This window comes from Trachurus japonicus, chromosome 18 (assembly GCF_045865225.1).
Source record: "Trachurus japonicus isolate A0001 chromosome 18, Traja_1.0".
Lineage (NCBI taxonomy): Eukaryota > Metazoa > Chordata > Actinopteri > Carangiformes > Carangidae > Trachurus > Trachurus japonicus.
In genome coordinates this window covers 16693067-16712986 of record NC_140924.1, presented here as the reverse complement: position 1 = coordinate 16712986, position 19920 = coordinate 16693067, and the positions used below count along the sequence as shown (strand labels likewise).

The 19920-nt window shown below is 45.0% G+C and overlaps 1 protein-coding gene across 1 annotated transcript; it reads left to right on the top strand.

Annotated features, from left to right (window-relative positions):
• The first annotated feature begins 297 nt into the window (after positions 1–297).
• Positions 298–19685, top strand: znf219 (zinc finger protein 219). Its single transcript, XM_085760515.1, has 5 exons — positions 298–535; positions 10365–10449; positions 10727–13079; positions 13270–13416; positions 15274–19685. Exons 3-5 carry the CDS (start codon positions 10730–10732, stop codon positions 16455–16457), a joined length of 3681 nt encoding a protein of 1226 aa, XP_085616641.1. The 5' UTR covers positions 298–535; positions 10365–10449; positions 10727–10729; the 3' UTR covers positions 16458–19685.
• Positions 19686–19920: the final 235 nt, after the last annotated feature.

Below are 19920 nucleotides of genomic sequence, written 5' to 3'. Positions count from 1 at the left end.
TCCTCCTCCCTCCCTCTCCTCCTCCTCCTTCTTCTTTTTCCTCTTCTCCTTTCCCCCCCGTCCAAAAAAATGTCTCTCTAAAGTGTCAGCTACCCGCCACCCCAGATGCCATATTTAGGATACAAATGTGAAGAGATGACAGCGTTGTAAAATGGTGCCCGTGCTGAGATTATAATTAACATTTCCAACCTACATCACTCTCCCTCCCACTTCTCCTCTGCTTCTCCTCTATTCACTCACTCCTGTACAATAAATGGGAGAAGAGGAGAAAAAAAAATGCAAGAAGAAAGGAGAGAAAGGGAGAAGGGAAAGAAAGGGAGATGGAGGAGGAGAAGGAGGAGGAGAGAGAGAGGGAGAGAGAGAGAGAGAGAGAGAGAAGAGGGTGACCAAACGGAGTGAGGGAGGAGGGAGGGGGAAACGGCGTATGCTTGTATACAACCCTGATTTCCATTTTTTTCCCAACTCGTAATGTATTTAATTCAAGTGAAACGTAATCATGACGTGTCGTGTCATTAATCTCCTCGCCGCCTCTCCCGTAAGTACACTGAGTCTTTACTTTCAACATATATCCTATATCTTCATTTATCTAGTTTAATTTTTACCCACCACTATGTTTACATGGAGGCGACACTTTTATGCGTGGTGCTGCGAAAACACCGCTGATGAAACATTTTTTTTAGGATTTTTTTTTTTTTTTTTTTTTGAATTTATTGCGACTGTTGTTGCTTCTTTTATTTTTTGGTATTTTTGAATCATTTTAACCCACGGGCAACACACGGGATGTCGGTCAAATGTAGTTGTTGTAGTGTTTTTATTTCCACAGTTTGGATTCGTGCGAGTGTGTATACTGTGTATGTGTAGCCTATGTATGTGTGAGTGTGTGTGTAAGACTGGCATGAGGCATGTATGTTCGTATGTAGCTAGTATGTTATGTATGCATGCATGTGTATGTGTGTGTGTGTGGAAGTAACCGCGCGCTCCGGACCACTTTACTGTGTGTGTGTGTGTGTGTGTGTGTATGTGTGTGAGTGTGTGTGTGAGTGAGAGAGAGAGTGTGTCATGTATGTAAAGCCGGTGTTATGTGCGCGCGTGGCCGACATGCATGTAGCCGTCGTATCGCCGTGACATGACAAAAAAAAAAGAAAGAAGAGAGAGAACAGAGAAATGCCGTTTTCCTGCCTAATAAATCCCATAATACTCGGTGTAACGTTTACAATAAGTCGACGGGGTAAGTCAACTCGAAACCAAATGCGACTTTAAAATGGTTGCAAGTGCACGAAAAGTCACTCGGAGGAGGTTAAAGATGTATTTGTCTTTTTTTAAATCGCTCGTAACTTTAACCAAGTTGTGTTTCGCTCGCGCCCACACACGCGAGCGAAGCAGTTTTATATATAAAAATATATATAAATACACGAGGCAGCAGTTATGACCTCCTCCTCCTCCTCCTCCTCCTCCTCTTCTTCCTCCTTTATCCCCCCGTTTAACCTCTCTGGAAAGACGTTTGGCCATTAACAAAAAAACAAAAAAAAGTAGCTTTCAGCCCCCTCTCTAAAAAAAGAAGAAACGGAGGCACAAGTTCGTGGTGCGTAACGGGAGCATTTCGATAAGCCGTCGACATATTGTCCAGGCGTAAAAGTGGATTGTTGCGTGTTAGCAAGTTGATTTACAAAGCGTAAATTTGTAGGTAGATGCGATTAGCTTGACTAATTCTTTTGTTGGACGCACATTAGGGGCATTGTGTTGTGTGTGTGTAGCTAGTGCATTGTTTTCCAGATAAGCACCGTCACTTTCGTGTTTGTGCGGGATGATGTGCGCAAAAACGCACCCACAGGGCTGTAAATAATGCTCGAGGTTTTTTTTTGTGTGTGTGTGTGTGTGTGTGTTTTTAAAGCCTCTACTTTCCCCCACCTTTTACTACTGTGTTTACTACAGCCCCGTTTACTTGTCCTAACATCACCTCCAGTGTCTACAAGCTCAGAAAGTAGCATAGCAAGTCTGGCATGCAACGCTGCTGTAGCTCTCTCTATCTCTCTCTATGTGTGTGTGAGTGCAAAACGTGTGTTGCCAAATTGTGTTCCGTTATGATAAGTTACCGGTTTTGCAACCCCCGGTTTTTAAAAATGTGCGTTTTTGAAGGGGGGAAGATACGACGTCGGAGAGGAGAGGAGAGGAGGTGAGCTGGTGGTGGATGGGTGAGGGGTGAGGAGGAGGAGAGGGAAGGGGGGGGGGGGAGGACGACTGATGTCGGTTTGGGAGATTGGCAGAGGATTCAAGATGAAATCCATGATGGCACTTTTTCTCCTCCCGTCCTCTCCCTCGCTCGCTCACTCACTCGTCTTTCCCCCTCCCTTAATCTTTTGTATAGAAAATTTAAGAACAAAATGGAGCAGGGGAGAGAAGCAGAGCGATAGATAGGCTGACATGACACTCACATACACACACACACACAAAACGCCACCCCCCGACTTCTCCAAACTATATCCCACTGTTTATCATTTTTAATCGCGTTTCTTTTTTGGGGAACAGAGAGCGAGAGAGAAAAGGGGGGAGGAGGAGGCGTGCGTGCGGACACCGGGCAGGGTTAATCTCATTTTAACGTAGAGGAGGTGGGGGTTGGGGTGGGTGTTTATTAGTGCATTGTTTGTTGATGGTTATTTATTTCATTAATGTGCCTCTAATTGAGATGGCCGCGAGAGAGAAGAGGGGAAAAGAGCGACTGAAAATGGTTGCACGTTATTGACGCACATCACAGGGGCGAGGAGGAAATTCCTCTTGAGATAAGGCGCAGACGTGTCATCTGGGTTGACCAAAGACACTCCCGTCGCCTTTTCTATATCCAGTGGAAGATGTTTAGGGATCCTGAAATGCCCTATTTTTTTTTTCTTTTTCATATCCACCCAAAATGTCACACTTTTTTTTTCAGAGCACAGTGTGCACAGTGGAAGTAGGTTGACATTGCTGGCTTGTCCTATAATCAGGGGGGCTGTCTTCTTAGGGTCCTTAAAGTCACTTTACTTCTTTCTTTCTATCTCTTTTTTTCTTTTTTTTGGTTTTTGGTTTTTATTTACAATCTTTGACGTGTTAACTCTGGATTTTTGAACACATAACCCCGTATATTATCTTTTAAAAGGACGACTGTGTAAGTTAAAAGCAGATGTGAGCTCGTGAAAACCGTGCACAGTTTTGTTGAAATGTATGTTTTTCTTTCGATTATTACCCACCACAGGGGCTTTTTCTGATCAGTTACTACACATCTTAATGAAACAAGCCGGCTACATCTTTTTTTTTCATATTACACTTGAAAAAAGAAGGAGAAAAAAAAGAAACTACAGCGCTCTGCTAGAAAAGTAAACCCCTACAGGTTGATACAAGTTGATTTCACAGTAAAACGGCTGCACTAATGAATATAAAACACTGGCCCCACGTTTAAAAAAAAAGTGTCTAATCGTTTTGCTTCATTCAGACCTTTTCTCTGCTTGTTGTGTTCAAGTAGTATCCTCCTCCTCCTCCTCCTCCTCCTCCTCCTCCTCCATCCACCACCATCAACACCACCACCTCCTCCTCCTCCCCATCTTTGTACATACTGTACTGTACTTGAGGGGGCACACATACCCCATCCAGGTGGCTCTTGGGGTGGGGGGGGTGAGGGGAGGAGAGAGATTGTATATGAGGGAGAAAGAGACAGAGAGACGGAGGGAGAGAGAGAAAGAGAGAGTAAAAAGGAGAGGAGTGTAGCACCAATCAAGGCTTCTGATTGATATAATTGGGTCATTAGTGCGCTGTGGGAGAGGCACCTGCTTGCCCTCAGTTAGGGAGAATCTACTGCATTGTGACATTTTGAGACTGTTGAGAGTTTCTGCTGGCTGCTCGGGATTAGTGTGTATTTAGAGCATTAGGGTCTTACTTAAATAGTACGCCACTTGTGCCGCTCGCATTCGGCTTTTCAGACTGGGTTTTAGAGCAGTTTTGTACAGTAGAGACGAACAGGTAGACGCTCCGCTTTCTCCCTTCTCTCTCTGTTTAGGTGTATCAAGGCTTCATTTTTAGGAAACAAGAGTAGCAGCAGCAGGAGGAAGAGGTGAGCAGAGGAAGCCCCTAAAGGTTAGAGAGAGAGAGGCCGAACATATGAAGACGTCAGGGGAAGGAAGTATCAGTCAGGTGGCCGTCCTCACACCTGCCACATCTGATCTGCATCCAATCATTTCTACAACTTCGGTCCAAAACGTTCACCATGTGCAAAGACTTTCAAACTGATCTGGCGCTGCTCTGGCTCAACTAAACACTGAACCTGTGCTCCATTCTGCACCAATCTGCTCATATTTAATATATTATAACAAACACACACACCTCTCGTCTTTATGACCCAGCTATAAACACTCTTGTGCCCTGCAGTGCACCGTCCGCCGACAACACAACGATACAAACTTGTTCTTTTTTTTTTACCCGAGCACAAACCCACCTTTAGGCTGAGTGTGAGAAAACAAAGTTAACGCGTAGACAAACTGCGAAGATGCCGCTGCTGCCGGCTGCATTACCCCGAATTACACCAGGAGCTGTCGGTTTACGTATCAACGCTCCATATGTATCAGTTATTAGTTAGTTATATTTATAACTGCGGAGCGGCGTGTTACTAAGAAAGAAAGAAGAGCACATGCTCTGCATATTTCCCCCGGGGGGGATAAAGACTCAACCTGTGTGAACAGTTACTATTTTTCTCTGTAGTGAGGCTCAGGTAGGTGCTGATATAACTGATGCACATATTCCACAAGGAGGTCACGGTGTAAGGTCAGAGTCCCCTGGGGGCTTGTGGGTAGTGTAGTATAGTAGCGGGGCTGCCTTGCCCAAGGACGCGTCAGAGGAGAGGACTTCATATCGTGATATTCATCTTTTGATCGACAGTTTTTATCACAAGCGTCGATTTGTGATGAGGAAAGGTGGTGGGTGTTTGTGTGCGTCACCTGTGGGCTGCGTGATGATGGCTGCCCTCCTCCCCTCCCCTCTCAGCCCCTGCAGGTGATCTCCTCTCCACTCTGCACAGATAAGCCTTTTAGGAAGAACACATCCAGCGATTTGCCGCCATCATTTGCATGCTCCCTAACGCCATTCTCCTTTTGAGGCTTCAGTCTTGTAATCCTGAATCAGACGAGTCAGCCGGCGCCTCCTCCTCCTCCTCCTCCTCCTCCTCCTCTCATTGGTTTAGATGCGGCGCGGCCTGTACGACTTGGAGCGTGAGCATCGTCTTCCTTTTTTGATGCTGTGATGTTTCAAGATTCACTCCGCTCAGATCTGGCACCACCGTCAGCAGCAGCCGTCGTCGCCGCCATCATCATCATCGCCGTCGCTCCCGGTTCTGCGCTTCCGCAAACCGTGGGGGAAAAGTGCCGGCTCATGTTCTCCCCCGCTGGAGGAAGAGGAGGAGGAGGAGGAGGGATTCATTCAGAAAGAGCAGGAGCAACAGCTTGAGAGGAGATAGAGAGAGTACACAGAGAGAGAGAGGGAGAAATGAAGTGGTGAGAAAAAAGAAGAAGAAAAAAAAGGCAGAAAGTGTCAGATAAAGAACATGACTGCAGCCGGAAATGTTGTGCTTTTTTTACTTTTACTAAATTCTGCCTGGTGGCCGTCCCGGATCTGGTAAAAAAAAAGAAAAAGAAAAGATGAAGAGCTGAGGACAGATTTTGAGTCGCACAACTGTCAAAAAGGTCAACAACATATCAATCCTCCACCACTGGAGTGACATATTTTTCCCAGCAGCAGCAGCAGCGCCATGAACAAGTCCGGCCTTGAGTCTTATCAGAGCGGCGTTACCTTCTAACCACAATGACACATAGAAACTTAGCATTTCCTGTACAAGGAATTCACCAGTCACATCTTTACAGTAAGTGTTGGGCACACACAGTGGGAGGCTTTTCCCCCTTATCACTGCTGGAGCTGGAGATGAAGGAGAGGAGGAGGAGGAGGAGGAGGAGGAGGTGGTGGTGGTGGGAGAGAGAGCGCGAGCCAGACAAAGTTGAAGTGAAGCAGGGGGGTTCAGGGAAAGGTGAAGTAAAGGAAATGAATACCGTCTGTGGGGAAGTTGCCACGTGACCACGCGATAAAAAAAACCACAGGCCCAAATTATACTGTACCGCACAGAGAGCGGACCCCCCACCTCACCTCCCCTACCCTTCCCCTCGGCTCACCTCCCCTTCCTCTCCTGCTCATCCTCTCTTTCACTCACATTTTTTTTTCCTTTTCTTTTTTTTTGTGGTCAGTCTCTCTCTTACACCCACTTATCCCCAAAGGACACCTCACCTCGCACACTCCATCACATGAGAGTTCAAGTAATACAGCAGGAAGGAAGATACACACACTCACACACACTCTCACACACACACAACCTCCAGACACACACACTTTAGCCTATGGCTCGGGCCTGAGACCTTGGAGACGACTATTTTTAGGCGCGTGGAAGAGGATGCGCACCGCAAACGCACACAAATACAGATACAGACGGGAACAACAGAAGTAGTCATGACCTTGAGTTCAGGCCCCCCTCCACCTCCACCTCCACCTCACTAAAGGGTCACGAGATAAGTTTAGAGGAGTCACAGTGCGATTACGAAAGAGACAAAGAGAAAAAAAAACACACAATGCACTATTTATCTCCTATATTTTCTTCATAGTTTGGCAGAAATACAGCAGACTTTTATTTCCTCGGGTCTATAATCATCATTAAAATGAAACAATCTAAAGATATCACACTGCTAAGAGCTCATTATGCAAACTGTAATGATGGGTTGCGAGTAGACTTTGCTTGGCCGTAAAGGCAACAGACACAAAATAAAGGAAGAAAAAGTTGCAGGCAAAAAAAAAAAAATAAGGCAGAAAGGTTGCACTCCAGTACTACAGGCAATGGATATATACACACTAAAGCCACTTAATATGCGACCCATAACACACATTAACACACGTATTGTTAATGTAAAGCTGAGCAGATACAGAGCTTCCTTCTGCCCACACTGGTTTTTATAATAAAAAAAAAAAACACAAGTGTGTGGAAGATGCTCACACCCGCACATTTACAATTATGATGTGTAGTGTGGCGGCATGTACGAACCTGCGCCGAGCGCCTTCACAATAAAGCTCGTACCACTCAGTGGATACTTACACAACGACTCCGAAACCCCCCCAAAAAATAAACTTGTCTGAACATATTGTGCTCCTACTCCCTTGACAACCATTTATCAGGGATGCAATGTATGACTCAGCAAAGCAAGCCCTACCCCCCCCTGCTACTCCTCCTCCCCACCCCCCCGACAACTTTCTTTACTCACACACCTTGTGACACAAGCACACAGGAGGTTATCAGTGCTTAAATATTATTTTTCTCTTTCTAGAGCCCCCCCAAAAAAAGAAAGCAGCTAGCACACTGACCTCTGTCATGAAAACTAATTTCCAGTTGAGATAATTCAGTGCTTGAAAATCAGGTATCTCTGTGCCCACAAAGTTACACTGCAATTACTGTAATGACAACATCATGGCAATGCTTAACACAACAACAATATGCTTTTAAGCTGTCATTACTGTGCGAATTGCTATGTTGTTACACCGCTGCACGTAGACGGCAAATTTCAGGGTGAAGAGGAGGAAAAACCAGGAAATAGAAACGAAAGTGCAGAAACACACACACGGCTCTCGTCACGTTTCACGTGTCCGGCATCAACATGCATTTCACGTCAAGACTGACAGTGTGATTTAAGTGGATCACATTAAAAATGCATTTCCATGATGCACTTTTCAAAAATCAGATTTCTCCTCCGTCTCTCTCGCTGAACCGCCGCCATTCAACGTCCTTTTAAAATGTGATAGTTAACACCTGGTTGAGTACCTGCGCCATCAATCTGTGTGCAATTTGCGAGAGCGCAATTTGCAGATGAATTGCGTTTGTTGGTGGTTGTTTTGTGGACAAAAGTGTCTCCAACCACATCCTGAGGTGGTGTGTGTGTATTTGTGTGTGTGTGTGGCTTTATCTGTCTGGTTCTTCTCCTTCTTCTACCTTTCTTTCTTTCTTGGTTCATTTACACCTGGGTTTTATGTGCTTCTGCTCCACCTGATTCCAATCTGTTGTCTGTCCCTCAATCACCCCCCCTCCCCTCCAACCCCGCAACCCCCCAACCCCCTTTTATTTTTTCCCTGCATCCTTTGCTGCACCTTATCTCCCTCTTTCCATCTATCCAAATTTTCTTTATTGGCATGACAGGGCTGGTGGTTGGCGACAGCCATCGTCACGGTGGAACAATGCATTGTGATGGTGATATTCATATGATAATGCCATCAGACTTAACACGGCTGCAGATACATTTAGATAGCCAGTCTCCTTTTTTTCCCCCTTCTCTCTCTCTCTCTCTCTCTCTCTCTCTCTCCCTCTCCTCTCGGTCTGTTTGGTTGTATATTTCTGTGTGTTGACTTTTCAAATGGTTTTTAAATCTGTTGTTCTCTGTTCATGTTAAGCCCCAGCCTGCCACTCCACCACTCTGATTCCTCTCCTATTCTCTGTTCCAGCATGTCTGTCTCTTTACCCTCTCTATTTTTCTCCCCTCCGTTCTCCCCCCTTCAACACCATGTTGGCAATCACATTAAATCATTTTCATTCACATGGCTTCTGACAATGTTTTTTTTTTTTTTTTAATGCTGCCCAGTTTGTAACTGCACTGTATGTTTCTCTCTGTCTCTCTCTTTCTTTCTCTCTGTCTGCCGCCTTTCTCATTTTTGCTCTTCGCCATGTTGGCAGGGCCCAATCTACCAGCTGATATCAGCATTCCCTGGCACTCTGCCAACTGGCAACACTGCAGGAGAGAAAGAAAGAGAGAGGGAGAGAATGAAAGAAAATTAGTGAATAATAGACGGAGGGAGGGAGCGAGAGAATGAGAGGGGGATGGGAGGAGTATGAATCAAGGAGAGAAAGACAGAAGGGAAAGGAAGACAGGGAGAGAAAGAACAATAATGGTGGATTAAGAAAGGACTCAGTGTGTGTGTGTGTGAGCGTGTGTGTGTCTGTGGTTGTGTGTGAGTGTGTGTGTTTATGTGATTGATATGGTGTGATATCCCTGTGAGTCATAGCTGAGCTAAAATGTCAACTGGCTACATGAGAATCTCTTTGTCATCCAGGCTCAGTGACACGCACACACACACATACACACACACATAGACATGCACACACATGGATACACAAATCCAACAGATCATATAAACACATATGTGACCATACCGCCGCTTGAACACAAATATGGGCGACACACCTGCGAACACAGATGTTCCATTGTTTTGCCACAATGATTGATGACCTTTTGTTTTGTTGTGGACGCCTCTGCTGCTTCTCAACTCCACCAAATGATGGACAAAAACAGCCTATGTGCATAAATCCAGTCGGAACAGATGCAAACTGCTGTGCACTCAAAATATTTGGATGTGCGAGCGTGCTTGCCAAAATGCTTGTGTGTTGAATATGCTGTATATCAACGCCTTACATTTTAGCTGACTCTGTTATCTAGGGTGACGGTTGCAGTGCAGTAAACACAACACTGGAATAAGCTTACATTTGTATATTACTTAAACAAGTAATGACTAAGCAATGTATGGGTCAAAGCACCACACCCAGACAGTAGATTAAGGAATACTGATGTGTGTGCATACTGTATGTGAGTGTGTGCGTGCATGTGTGTAGTTCTGATTTAAGCAAAAAGCTGCTACTGTATGAGTGTACAGGAAGGGCGTGTGGGGAAGTCAAAACATCGCGCGCCCATCCTGTTTGGGACAGTCCATGTCCTGTGCTGGTGCCCTTAACTCCTAAACACACACATGGACACCCACGCAGATACATGCTGATGCACATTCACACTCTGACTAATCATCCCATATGTGCTAACAGTATGCCTGAGAGCACCACGAGCACACGCAGGACGCAGAACAGGTGTACACCTGTTACACGTCCGACAGCGCGTGCATACACTTTTGCAGACTATAAAGAATAAATGAAGATCAAAAATCAAATTTGCTTTGTAGTTAACATTTACATGCATTAAAACACAATCAGTGCTATAATTAGTTTGTATTTGATTCTGTGCTCTTAGCATTTACGACATTCAAAGAGTTTCAGGACAAATTGCTGTTAATTCTGTTTGACAAAAATCTGCTACCTGCAGTTCACCGCTCAATATTTCACAAGCATTTACGCCTACATTGACACCGATATTGTTAATTTACTCAAGTCTTTCGTTGATAAGAACTGCAATAATGTGATAAAATGTGTGTTTTTAAAACAAAATTGCAAAGTTTAGTTAATCATCTGTCTTCATGGTGCTCTTGGTTTGTTTTTCATCCCACAGAAAATCAAAGGAGGAGGCTGCCACAGAAGTGTGTCCCCCATCAGCCGAGACACTAAAGAATGGCATAATATCACACACACTGCTGGTAAATACTGTTTGCATAGACACTCACAAATGCATACAATAGACCACATGCTCTCATTTCCAGGCATAAGAACCTGCCAGGCTAATGGTAAACAATAAACGCTCTATTTTTTTTGGCTGTTTTCCATAACTGGTCAAGGTCAAATTGCAGTTAAAGATAATTATGCAAAACATGCAAATTTAACCTTTCCTCTAGGTTTTTAAATTGTAACTCCTCTTAAGTCTCCAGTCCCACTCACTATCTGTCTGTCTACTTTCTCTCTGTTTTGTACTGATAGAGGATGGATTCTCCGCCAGAATGTGTGTTGTCTCTTTCTTGTGAGCAGCCCCAGTCTCCCCCAACATTGCCGTCACTGGACCACAGCCCCCAGGCGTCATCGCCTCACACCCAGGTCTCTCTACCCGACAGCCCCGTTGTCCTGCCCATTAACAGCCCCGAACCTTCTCCTCAGAGCCCGGACACCACGCCTTATTTCCCCCTCTCTCCTTTCCCCCTCCAGGAGGACAACAACAACAATCACGACGATGTTGATGACGAAGAAGATGAGGAGGAAGGGCTGGATGGAGTTCCTCCATCCCCGACCCCAGCAGTGGCTCTGTTCCCAGGAGGAGGGGGACAGGAGGCTGGATGCAGCCCTTGTTTGGACACCTCTCCCCCTGCTACGCCATCAGCACCAGTCCTTGGGTTTGGGGCCCTCGAGCTGGCTCTCTCTTCGGGACAGAGTGGAAACTGCAACGACGAGCTAGACCTCCAGCTGTTCCAGAAGGATACCGTTACCAGGGCGATACCTGGAGTGGGAGGAGCCTCATCAGGACCTGCGCTCAGGTTTCCCTGCCATGTATGTGGGAAGAGATTCAGATTCCAAAGTATTTTGTCTCTTCACGCCCGAGCTCACAGTCTGGACCGTGACCGCCGGGCTTCAGCCCTCTACCGGACCGGACTCCCGTCAGCACCTCTAAAGCAGCACCTCAAGGTCCAACAGAACCACAAAGACATAATCCAGAATCACAGAAGTCACACAAACCAGCGTTTACTGCCAGGGACTCTTATCCAGCATCTCACAGAGGAAGAGGATGTTGATGGTGAGGTCAAAGGTCTAGACGAAGGCCTACAGACTGACCACAATCCAAACTTTTTACTGGATGACAGCACACCTTTGACCCCTCCACTTACAGAGGACCCAGTTTCTGTGACCTCTCCCTATTCTTCTACCACTGGAGAGGGCGCATCTACTCCCACGGCGCCCACATTTCGCTGCCATGCTTGCAAAGGAAAATTCCGCACAGCTTCTGAGTTGGCGCGACATGTCCGCATTCTCCACAACCCGTATAAATGCACTCTTTGTCCTTTCTCTGCCAGTCAAGAGGAGAGTCTCGCATCTCACTTGCAGGAGTGCCACCCTTCCCCCGAGGTACCTGCTCTGCCACCGACCTTCAATTCCAGGCCAATTATTGCAACCCCTGACACTCCTGTGCCCACACCAACCCACACCCCAGCCCCAACCCCAAGTACCCCACAGGTGACAGCAGCTGCCACAGGGACTGCGTCCCCCGCACTGCCAGCATTTCGCTGTGATACTTGTGGACAACGGTTTACCCAGTCTTGGTTCCTCAAAGGACACATGCGAAAGCACAAGGACTCCTTGGACCATAAGTGCCAGGTCTGCGGCCGTGGCTTCAAGGAGCCTTGGTTCCTCAAAAACCACATGAAAGTTCATCTCAACAAGCTTGGGCTGAAAGCTGGACTGGGAACTCTTGGGGGACCAGGAGGGGCCGAACAGGCCAAAGGCTCCGCAACTAATCAGTCTCTGAATGCCCTCTACTCCAGCCTCCTTTTGGCCCAGCGAGGAGGAGGCAGAGGTGGACCAGGCCGAGCAGACAGAGACAGTGGAGGCCGAATGGGAATGGGCTCGAGCAAATCAGCCATCCTGGGCTACCTCGGGCTGCCCAGTGATGGCAGCGGGGCCAGCTGCATGGAGAGACTTCAAGCTGTGGCTCAGGTGGCAGAGATGGGAAACGGTGGGATTGGTGGTTCTGGAGCAGGGGACCAAGGAAGAGGAGCAGCAAGAGGTGACGCTGCTGCATCAGTATCTGAAGGAGGGGAACAGGCAACTTGGTGGCAACTGGTGGCCCGCAGCCTGGCAGTTGCTCAGCAGCAGCAGCAGCAGCAACAGCAGCAGCAGCAGCAGCAACAGAGATCCCACCAGCGAGGCCAGCAACAAGGTCAGCGAGGCCCAAATCGGAGCTCTGTGATCACCGAGGCTGACCAAGTCAGAGCCTACCTAGGAGGCCTGGATCCGAGAGAGGAGTCTGGAGGAGCAGGAGGGCCATGGGAATGCCCAGACTGTGGAAAGCTCTTCCGCAGTTTGCAGCAGGTGGTGGTTCATGCTCGCGTTCACACTCAGAGGCCCCAGAAAGGAGGTGGTGGCGGCGAGGAGGAGGGAAGTGGTAGTCGTAGAGGAGTGGGGCTAGGAAGAGGAGGCAGCGGTGAAGTGAGACAGGAATCTCAGCTACACAGCAGTGGATCCCAACAATCGGGAGAAGTGAGACAGGAATCAAAACTGCACAGTGGTGGATCACAACAAGCAGGAGCAGCTACGGGGTTTCACTCAGTCATCTCAAGTTTCAAAGGTACAATCACATCCGCTTTTATCTATTTAGTCTTTCGGGTTGTGTTTGTTTGCTCACAGGTAATGGTTTTATTATCACAAGAGTACATTATTTTCATACTGCTTTCTACTTGTAAATATAAGCTCTCATGGGGCCCTTCACACCACCTATTATCTTTACATTTTTTCCCCACCTTTTCCTCCACTTGCAGGAGAAAACGGCTTGACAGGAGTCTCCTCCTTACCTTCAGTCCCCATCAGGGAGCGCGTGCGCGGTAGAGGGATAAAAGACTGCCCCTACTGCGGTAAAGCCTTCCGCTCTTCACACCATCTCAAAGTGCACCTGAGAGTTCACACAGGTGAGAAACTGCTGAGAGTTTAACAAACCACATTTACTTTTTTTAACCTTTATAAATCCCTGGAAAGGGTTCAGTGAGCAGCGCTACCTTTCTTCTTTTTTACACATCACCTCAGAGAGCTGGCCAGTGCTAATCATAGCCCTCTACTGCAGGCAACTGAGCAGCTCCAGTGGAGCAACTCTTGCATAAAGTGCCTTGCTCGAGGGTATTTTAACAATGGTTTCTGAGGGAGGGGGGAGAAAGAAAGAAATCAAGCAACTCCAGGTAGTAAAACTGGCAAAATCTCTAATCTCAAATTCTTTAACCTTGTCCTTAAGAAATGTAGAAGTGATAAGGTTTTTTTCCTTTGTCTCTGACTTGATTTATCCAAATCCAAATTGTGTTAAGTGGAAATGATTTGGCTTGGTGTTTTGTGGAGAACGTTATTCTTAGATTTGATCATGACGTTAAGGTTATGTTCACAGATTTCTCCACGACAGAATTTTTTGCCTTTAATCTTCCTGGGATTCACATTCTCTGACCTGGTCTTTGAAGCAAGCCAATCTATACTGACAGCAGAGCAGAGACACGGGGGCACTGAGACAGACTGAGACAGACTGAGACAGACGCTTTCTTGCATTTCTAAGATTGAAGACATAGAACCAAAAATTTAAAAACACTGAATTTCTGGTGAGAATTGAATAGGACTTTAATGAAAACTGAGAACTCTCACAGCACTCACTCACACTCCTAATTAATGATCCATATTCATAAGACTTTATCAGCATGAGTCATTGTCGTGTTTTATTATTTGCCTTTGCTGGATGTATTTGATCAAAATCAAGACCATTTTTTGAGAAGCCACAAATCTCCAGCAACTGGTATCTGGAGCTCATCCAAGTCTTTCCAGCAACACAGGGCCCCAAAGTGCATTAAATGAAATCTATTTAGTATTGCCATCATGAGTGCTCATCTACAGCTGACAGGACGCATCACACCACAGCTATTTTATTCATGATAGTGTACAGCTCTTTTTCTCATGCACTATTGCTTCCTTTTGCCATCAAGTGATTACCACATGGTCAGTAATTTGAATGAAGGCATCAAATTATAATAGTCTCTTAATATTACTGTCCTCTTGAGAACATCATTGCCCCTTAAGACTTTTATCCCATCACTATATTTTGCTCCAGTAATAAAACCGAATCATTCATACCTCTGCATGTGATTCTCCATTCATCAATGGCACTGTGTCTTTCTTGTGTGATCAGTTTTTTTGTTCCTGTGAATAATATCATTTACGCTTTTCAAATGTAATACATATCCTGCTGTTGATATGCCTCCAGCATGATGCCCCCTCCACTTTGTGGTTTTCATTTTGTCATTTTTAATCAGTGATGGAATACTGCCATCTCCCTTTACAATGTGAAACTACAATCTCCCACTCGACACTGCCTTACCACGGTGCATGTGTGAATATGCAAAACAAAGCCCCTAAAATAACACTGCTGGCCATTTTGTCATATAATTGAATGTCTTTTTCCCAGGCAGCCATTGTCTTTTCTATTTGAATATAGTAAGAAAACCATTAGGAGACTCTTGATATTTCCCTGTGTAATCCATCACAGTGAACTTCAGATCTCCATTTAATTTTGCAAAATGGCTAGCTCTAATTTTAAGTGTCTATGATTTGTGGGAAATTAGTTAAACAGTCTAATTCAATGGCAAATCAACTTTACCTGGGAGATTGTGGTGGACATTTTTTTCATGTGACATTGCATGTTTCTTTAAGCAGCCTGCTTTTCTTTTATTCTGTCTTTTCCATTCATTTTTATCTGGGTTTTCCCTGTCTCATTTCCCTAATCCTATTTTCTCTAGGTGAGAGACCCTACAAATGTCCCCACTGTGATTATGCGGGTACCCAGTCAGGCTCGCTGAAGTACCACCTCCAGCGGCATCACAGGGAGCAACGCAATGCCTTGTCAGCCTCCTCCAATTCCTCCTCTGCTGGTCTAACCTCCACTATCAACAGTCTGACCTCTGGAACCTCTGGGCAAGGCAAGCAACGCCGATCCCAAACCAACCACTGCCCAGTCAATCGAGGCCCAACAGACACTCCCTCCCCTCGGCCGAGCCAACAGTCCTGGCTTCTTGGACTTCCAGACCAGCGGGAGCATCGAAAGGCCTTGGCGGCACTTAGAGATGTTGATTTGGAGACCCAGTACAGGTATCTGTCTGGAGTGATGGGAGCGCTTTACCAAGGAGGAATGGAAGGAGGATGGATTAGGGAGTCTCCTCCACTGAAGGCCCCTAAAGTGTCCCGACGTAAGCCCCTCACTACGAGCCGAATGGTGCAACCATCAAATGACAAGGAAGGGCCTGCCTCTTCAACTCATGAGGGTGGGTTTGAACCGCTGGATCTGTCCCGTCGTCCATCACCCGGCCTTGGGGGACTGGAAGAAGATGGAGTGATGAGCGTAGGGGAAGGAGGCGGTGTCGATGGAGGTGATAGTTCAGGGGTCAAACTGAGCCAGTGTTTGTTCTGCCCTTTCCGTACGTCCTCAGCAGAGCTGATGGCCATGCATCTCCAGGTCAATCACACCAGTAAGTCCAGGCGCAAAAGGGGCTCTTCAACAGCCTTAGATGATGAGGGAGCTCCAAAGGCCACCAAGCCCCGAGCAGATCACTCCGAACTGGATTCCTTGGGGATATGGAGGCATGTAAGTGAGGCTGAGTCCCAGGCACCCATGTTGGAATGGTCCTCAACCCAAGCCCATACCCTCAATGGGCTCTCTGAGGATAAAACAGAACATCTGGATGATGGTCTGGACCACCCAGACTCCAACATGGCCTCAGTGTCCAAGAATGTAAGAGACGGTCTGGGATTTAAGGAGAAGTTGGAGATGGAGGAAGAAGAGCAAGAAGACGAATTGGAGGAAAATTTGGAAAACAGCAGTCTGGAGGATTCACAGGACCAAGATCTGAGGATGTCCCTTGTGCTCTCACCAACCCCAAGCTCCAACTACATGGTAGGAGAGGAGGATAGAGTCTTAGCAGATTAAAGCTATTTTGGATGACACCATTTAAATTGGAGAGTTGGGTACCATGTTTTCAACTACATTCGCCACAAAAGAAGAAGAATGGGGGTGGGAAGCTTTGCAGAAAGAAAAGGGTTTAATGGGTAAATGAAGAATTATACTTTAATTTCTTGGAGATGTGAGGAGTCTGGAAAACTGATATTTCAGAGGGGTTTGAAAAGAATTGTGAGAAAGATCACAGCTGTTATGTTCCCTCTGAAATTATTTATCTTCTTCATTTCTGACAGTGTGGTCCACCACAAAATACAGTGAACTTCCTGTTAAAGAGAGCATGGATGCATCTTTTCAGGATTTCGTAGGCCACGTTTTCTTTTCTTTTTTTTCAGAGCTTACCTTCAAGATGGATGATTTTTAAGATGATCTCCTATTTGATAAATGAAAGAAACAGATCTCGGGCAGAGCCTGCATCATTCCAGAGTGCATTGCAATGCATTTAATCCACACTTAAAAAATGGACTGTATCTCCCAGACTACTACAGTATACTGACCAAGGTTAAGATGGCGCTGAAGGAACGCTTTCTTGATTGACCATTGAACAGTTTGAAACCTTAAGCTTCGAGTTCCTCCTCAACCCATAGAGACATGGAGGAAAGATTAGTGTAGAAACGTTTCAAGCTGTGAACCTCAGCTAAGCTATTTGGTATTAAATTAAGGCATGAGGTAACTGTTGCAGGCCATGTGCTTTCTCTCAACTGTATATCACTGCCTTGTTTGTCTGAAAAGTGTTTCTAGATGATTGTCCTAAAGAAAAACAGAGAGAAAAGTTTGTAATATTTTTTTTTCTTTTTCAGTTAGTGCCTGTTCATGTACTGTATGTTATCAAGAGAGTCTCTGGTATTCCTGCTCATCGAGGCTCTGATAGGTCATTCATTTTATCTGAATATACAGTTTAAAACAATTTAAGTACAGTATATTTGTTAAAAGTGGTTCTAGGTTGTTGTGAATAGTTAAGTTGTAAAAGAAATGCTACGTTGTAGCGTGATGTCCTTGACACAGACGGCAGCCGTTTGCGGCTCAGCCTGAAAACAAAAAAAAAGTAGGTGATACTCGATGTATAATGCAATGACAGAGGTCAAAGGGTAAACAATGTAAAAAAAAAAAAAGGGGGTGGGTAGGGAGGGTCTTGGTTTAAAATTCAGTGTTTACAGTGGTGCTGGATGTGGGTTGGGGTTGCTAAGGCGACTCAAGGTTGTCGTAGACTTATGGAAGAGAACAAACCACAAAGCGGGGTCCGTTTGAGGGCTGTAGGGACGTCGCTCGAGCCCCCGAACACAATCAAGTGACACATGGTTTTAAAGAGACTGAGACTTAGCAACTGTGTCAAAAAGAAAAAAACAATTACATTTTTTCTCCACAGGAGAGAAGATACAAGGTAGAGAACGAAAAAGAAAGCAGTATCCCTGACAAACAGGACTAAAATCTGAGAAACTGTACTTGTGGGGTACGGTGTCTTTTAGATGAGTAGATTCCCTCTCTTCTTCTTTTTTTTTATAAGAAAAGAAAAGACAATGGTAGGAGTAATTATTAAAACACTAACAAATGCATAGACATCCCAGTAGAATATGTGTAGCTTTTGTAAAAACAAGAAAAAAAAGCAGACTTTTGTTTATTTTCATTTCAAGATGCTTACAGAAAAAGGTTATCAATATAGGTAATATTGATTATAATGTTTGTGAGCTAAGACTAGTCGGAATGTCTATACAGAGCACTGTGCAAGGTTTGAGTTCCCAAAGTAGTTGTTTTTATTTTGACTTTATGGATAGACCAAACATTTTTTCAATGGAAGGTGTCACTTTCTGTTGTCTTTTTAAATGTGTGAAGCTGTGGTTTCATTAGATCTACCCCATCGATTAGCACGATCTGTCGATCAGTTGATCAGTGTGTCAAACATTCAACCCCTGAACTGGTTGTTAAAGAAAGTTCAAAATCATTTCTGTGGAAACATAAACACACCAACTGCTATAGATGGAAAAAAAAAAAAATCAATATATCATTCTTGTGGCTTGAAGGCATATTTATGGAAAAAAAAAAACACTAAGGTAGAAATACCCCCTACGCTGGTTAACAACCATTATTTATCTACGTAGACTACTTTTTGATGGGGTATCCTTTGATTGCAACCACACCTTAATGTGCATTAATGTGTCTAAGTTCTTTTTTAGAGCACCTTATGAGTTTTGTAGTGAAAGTCCCTTAGTGGTGTCTCCTTAACAACTACTGTCAATGCCACCGTGCCTTCTGTTTCAAGCACTTCCTGGTGTATTTTGTAAAACTCACCAAAAGCACTTAGCCTATATCTACACACTCTTTCTTCCTCCCTGTCTCTGTCCCTTCCACCGTCCTCCTTTCCCCCTATTCTTCTCTTCCGCTTCTCCTTCATCACCTCAGCCCATTTTCTTAATCTTTTTCTCGTGTCTTTACCTCCTGACCCCTGTCTCCAGGGGGAAGGTGTTTTCATGCCATGTTTCTCTCCTACGGTTCAGGCCCGTTCGGCCTTAAACAAGGTCACTAGGCCTTAATTACAATCTAGCATGGCTAGACTCTTGAAAGAAAGGACTACCTAACCCTTAGACAAGTTTTAAAAAAATCATTATAGATGTAGGGTAAGTCTACTTTCAGTTTTAATACTAACCCTTGGAAAACCAAAGCCCAAGTCTAAGACTAATATTGTATTTAATCTCATGAGGTGCCAAAACATGTCCGATGTGACACTAAAGCATGTATCTTCTCGAGAAAACACAATAATTCACCTCTTCTCTCTCTCCCCCCTTTTTCATTCATCCCCTACTCTTTCCTTTTCTCACTGTCACGCTTGCTCTTCCTCCGTGTCCCTCTCTCGTCCGTAAACTGTCTATCTCTAGCACCACTTGAAGGTGACGTGTACTATCTGGTATTGAGGCCTTTATTAGATTTTTATTTCAGTTTGTGTGGTGTTTGTTCAATGCCGTTGAGATGGAAAAATGCTCTTCTTATAATGATAATTATTATTGTTTTGGCATTATGGTTACAAAAAAAAACAAGCAAAAAAAAAAGAGAAATGTGTTGTTGAATGTTGTACAGATAGCACTAGAGATGTTGTGTTTTTTTAAAGAGAGCACAAACCCGAGTGATGGTCCCTTCCTCTCCTCCCACCGGCAGATGGGAATAAAAATGGCTGCCAATCATCTTAGATGTCCAACCATAAAAAAATACCCCAATGTGGGGACAGATTTTCAAAATAAAGGGTTTGTCTATATCACATTACTTTTGGAAATTTGAATGTAGACGCAGGACAGCCTTTGACACCAAACTCCACTCCCAAATTTCTTGCACAGAAAAACTGAAGCAGCACTTGAGCCAATTATATATTCTACTGAAGGTGTAATGTAATTTAATTTAATACAAGTCTTTTGTCTTATAATGTCTATTTTAGCTCATCTATGGAATC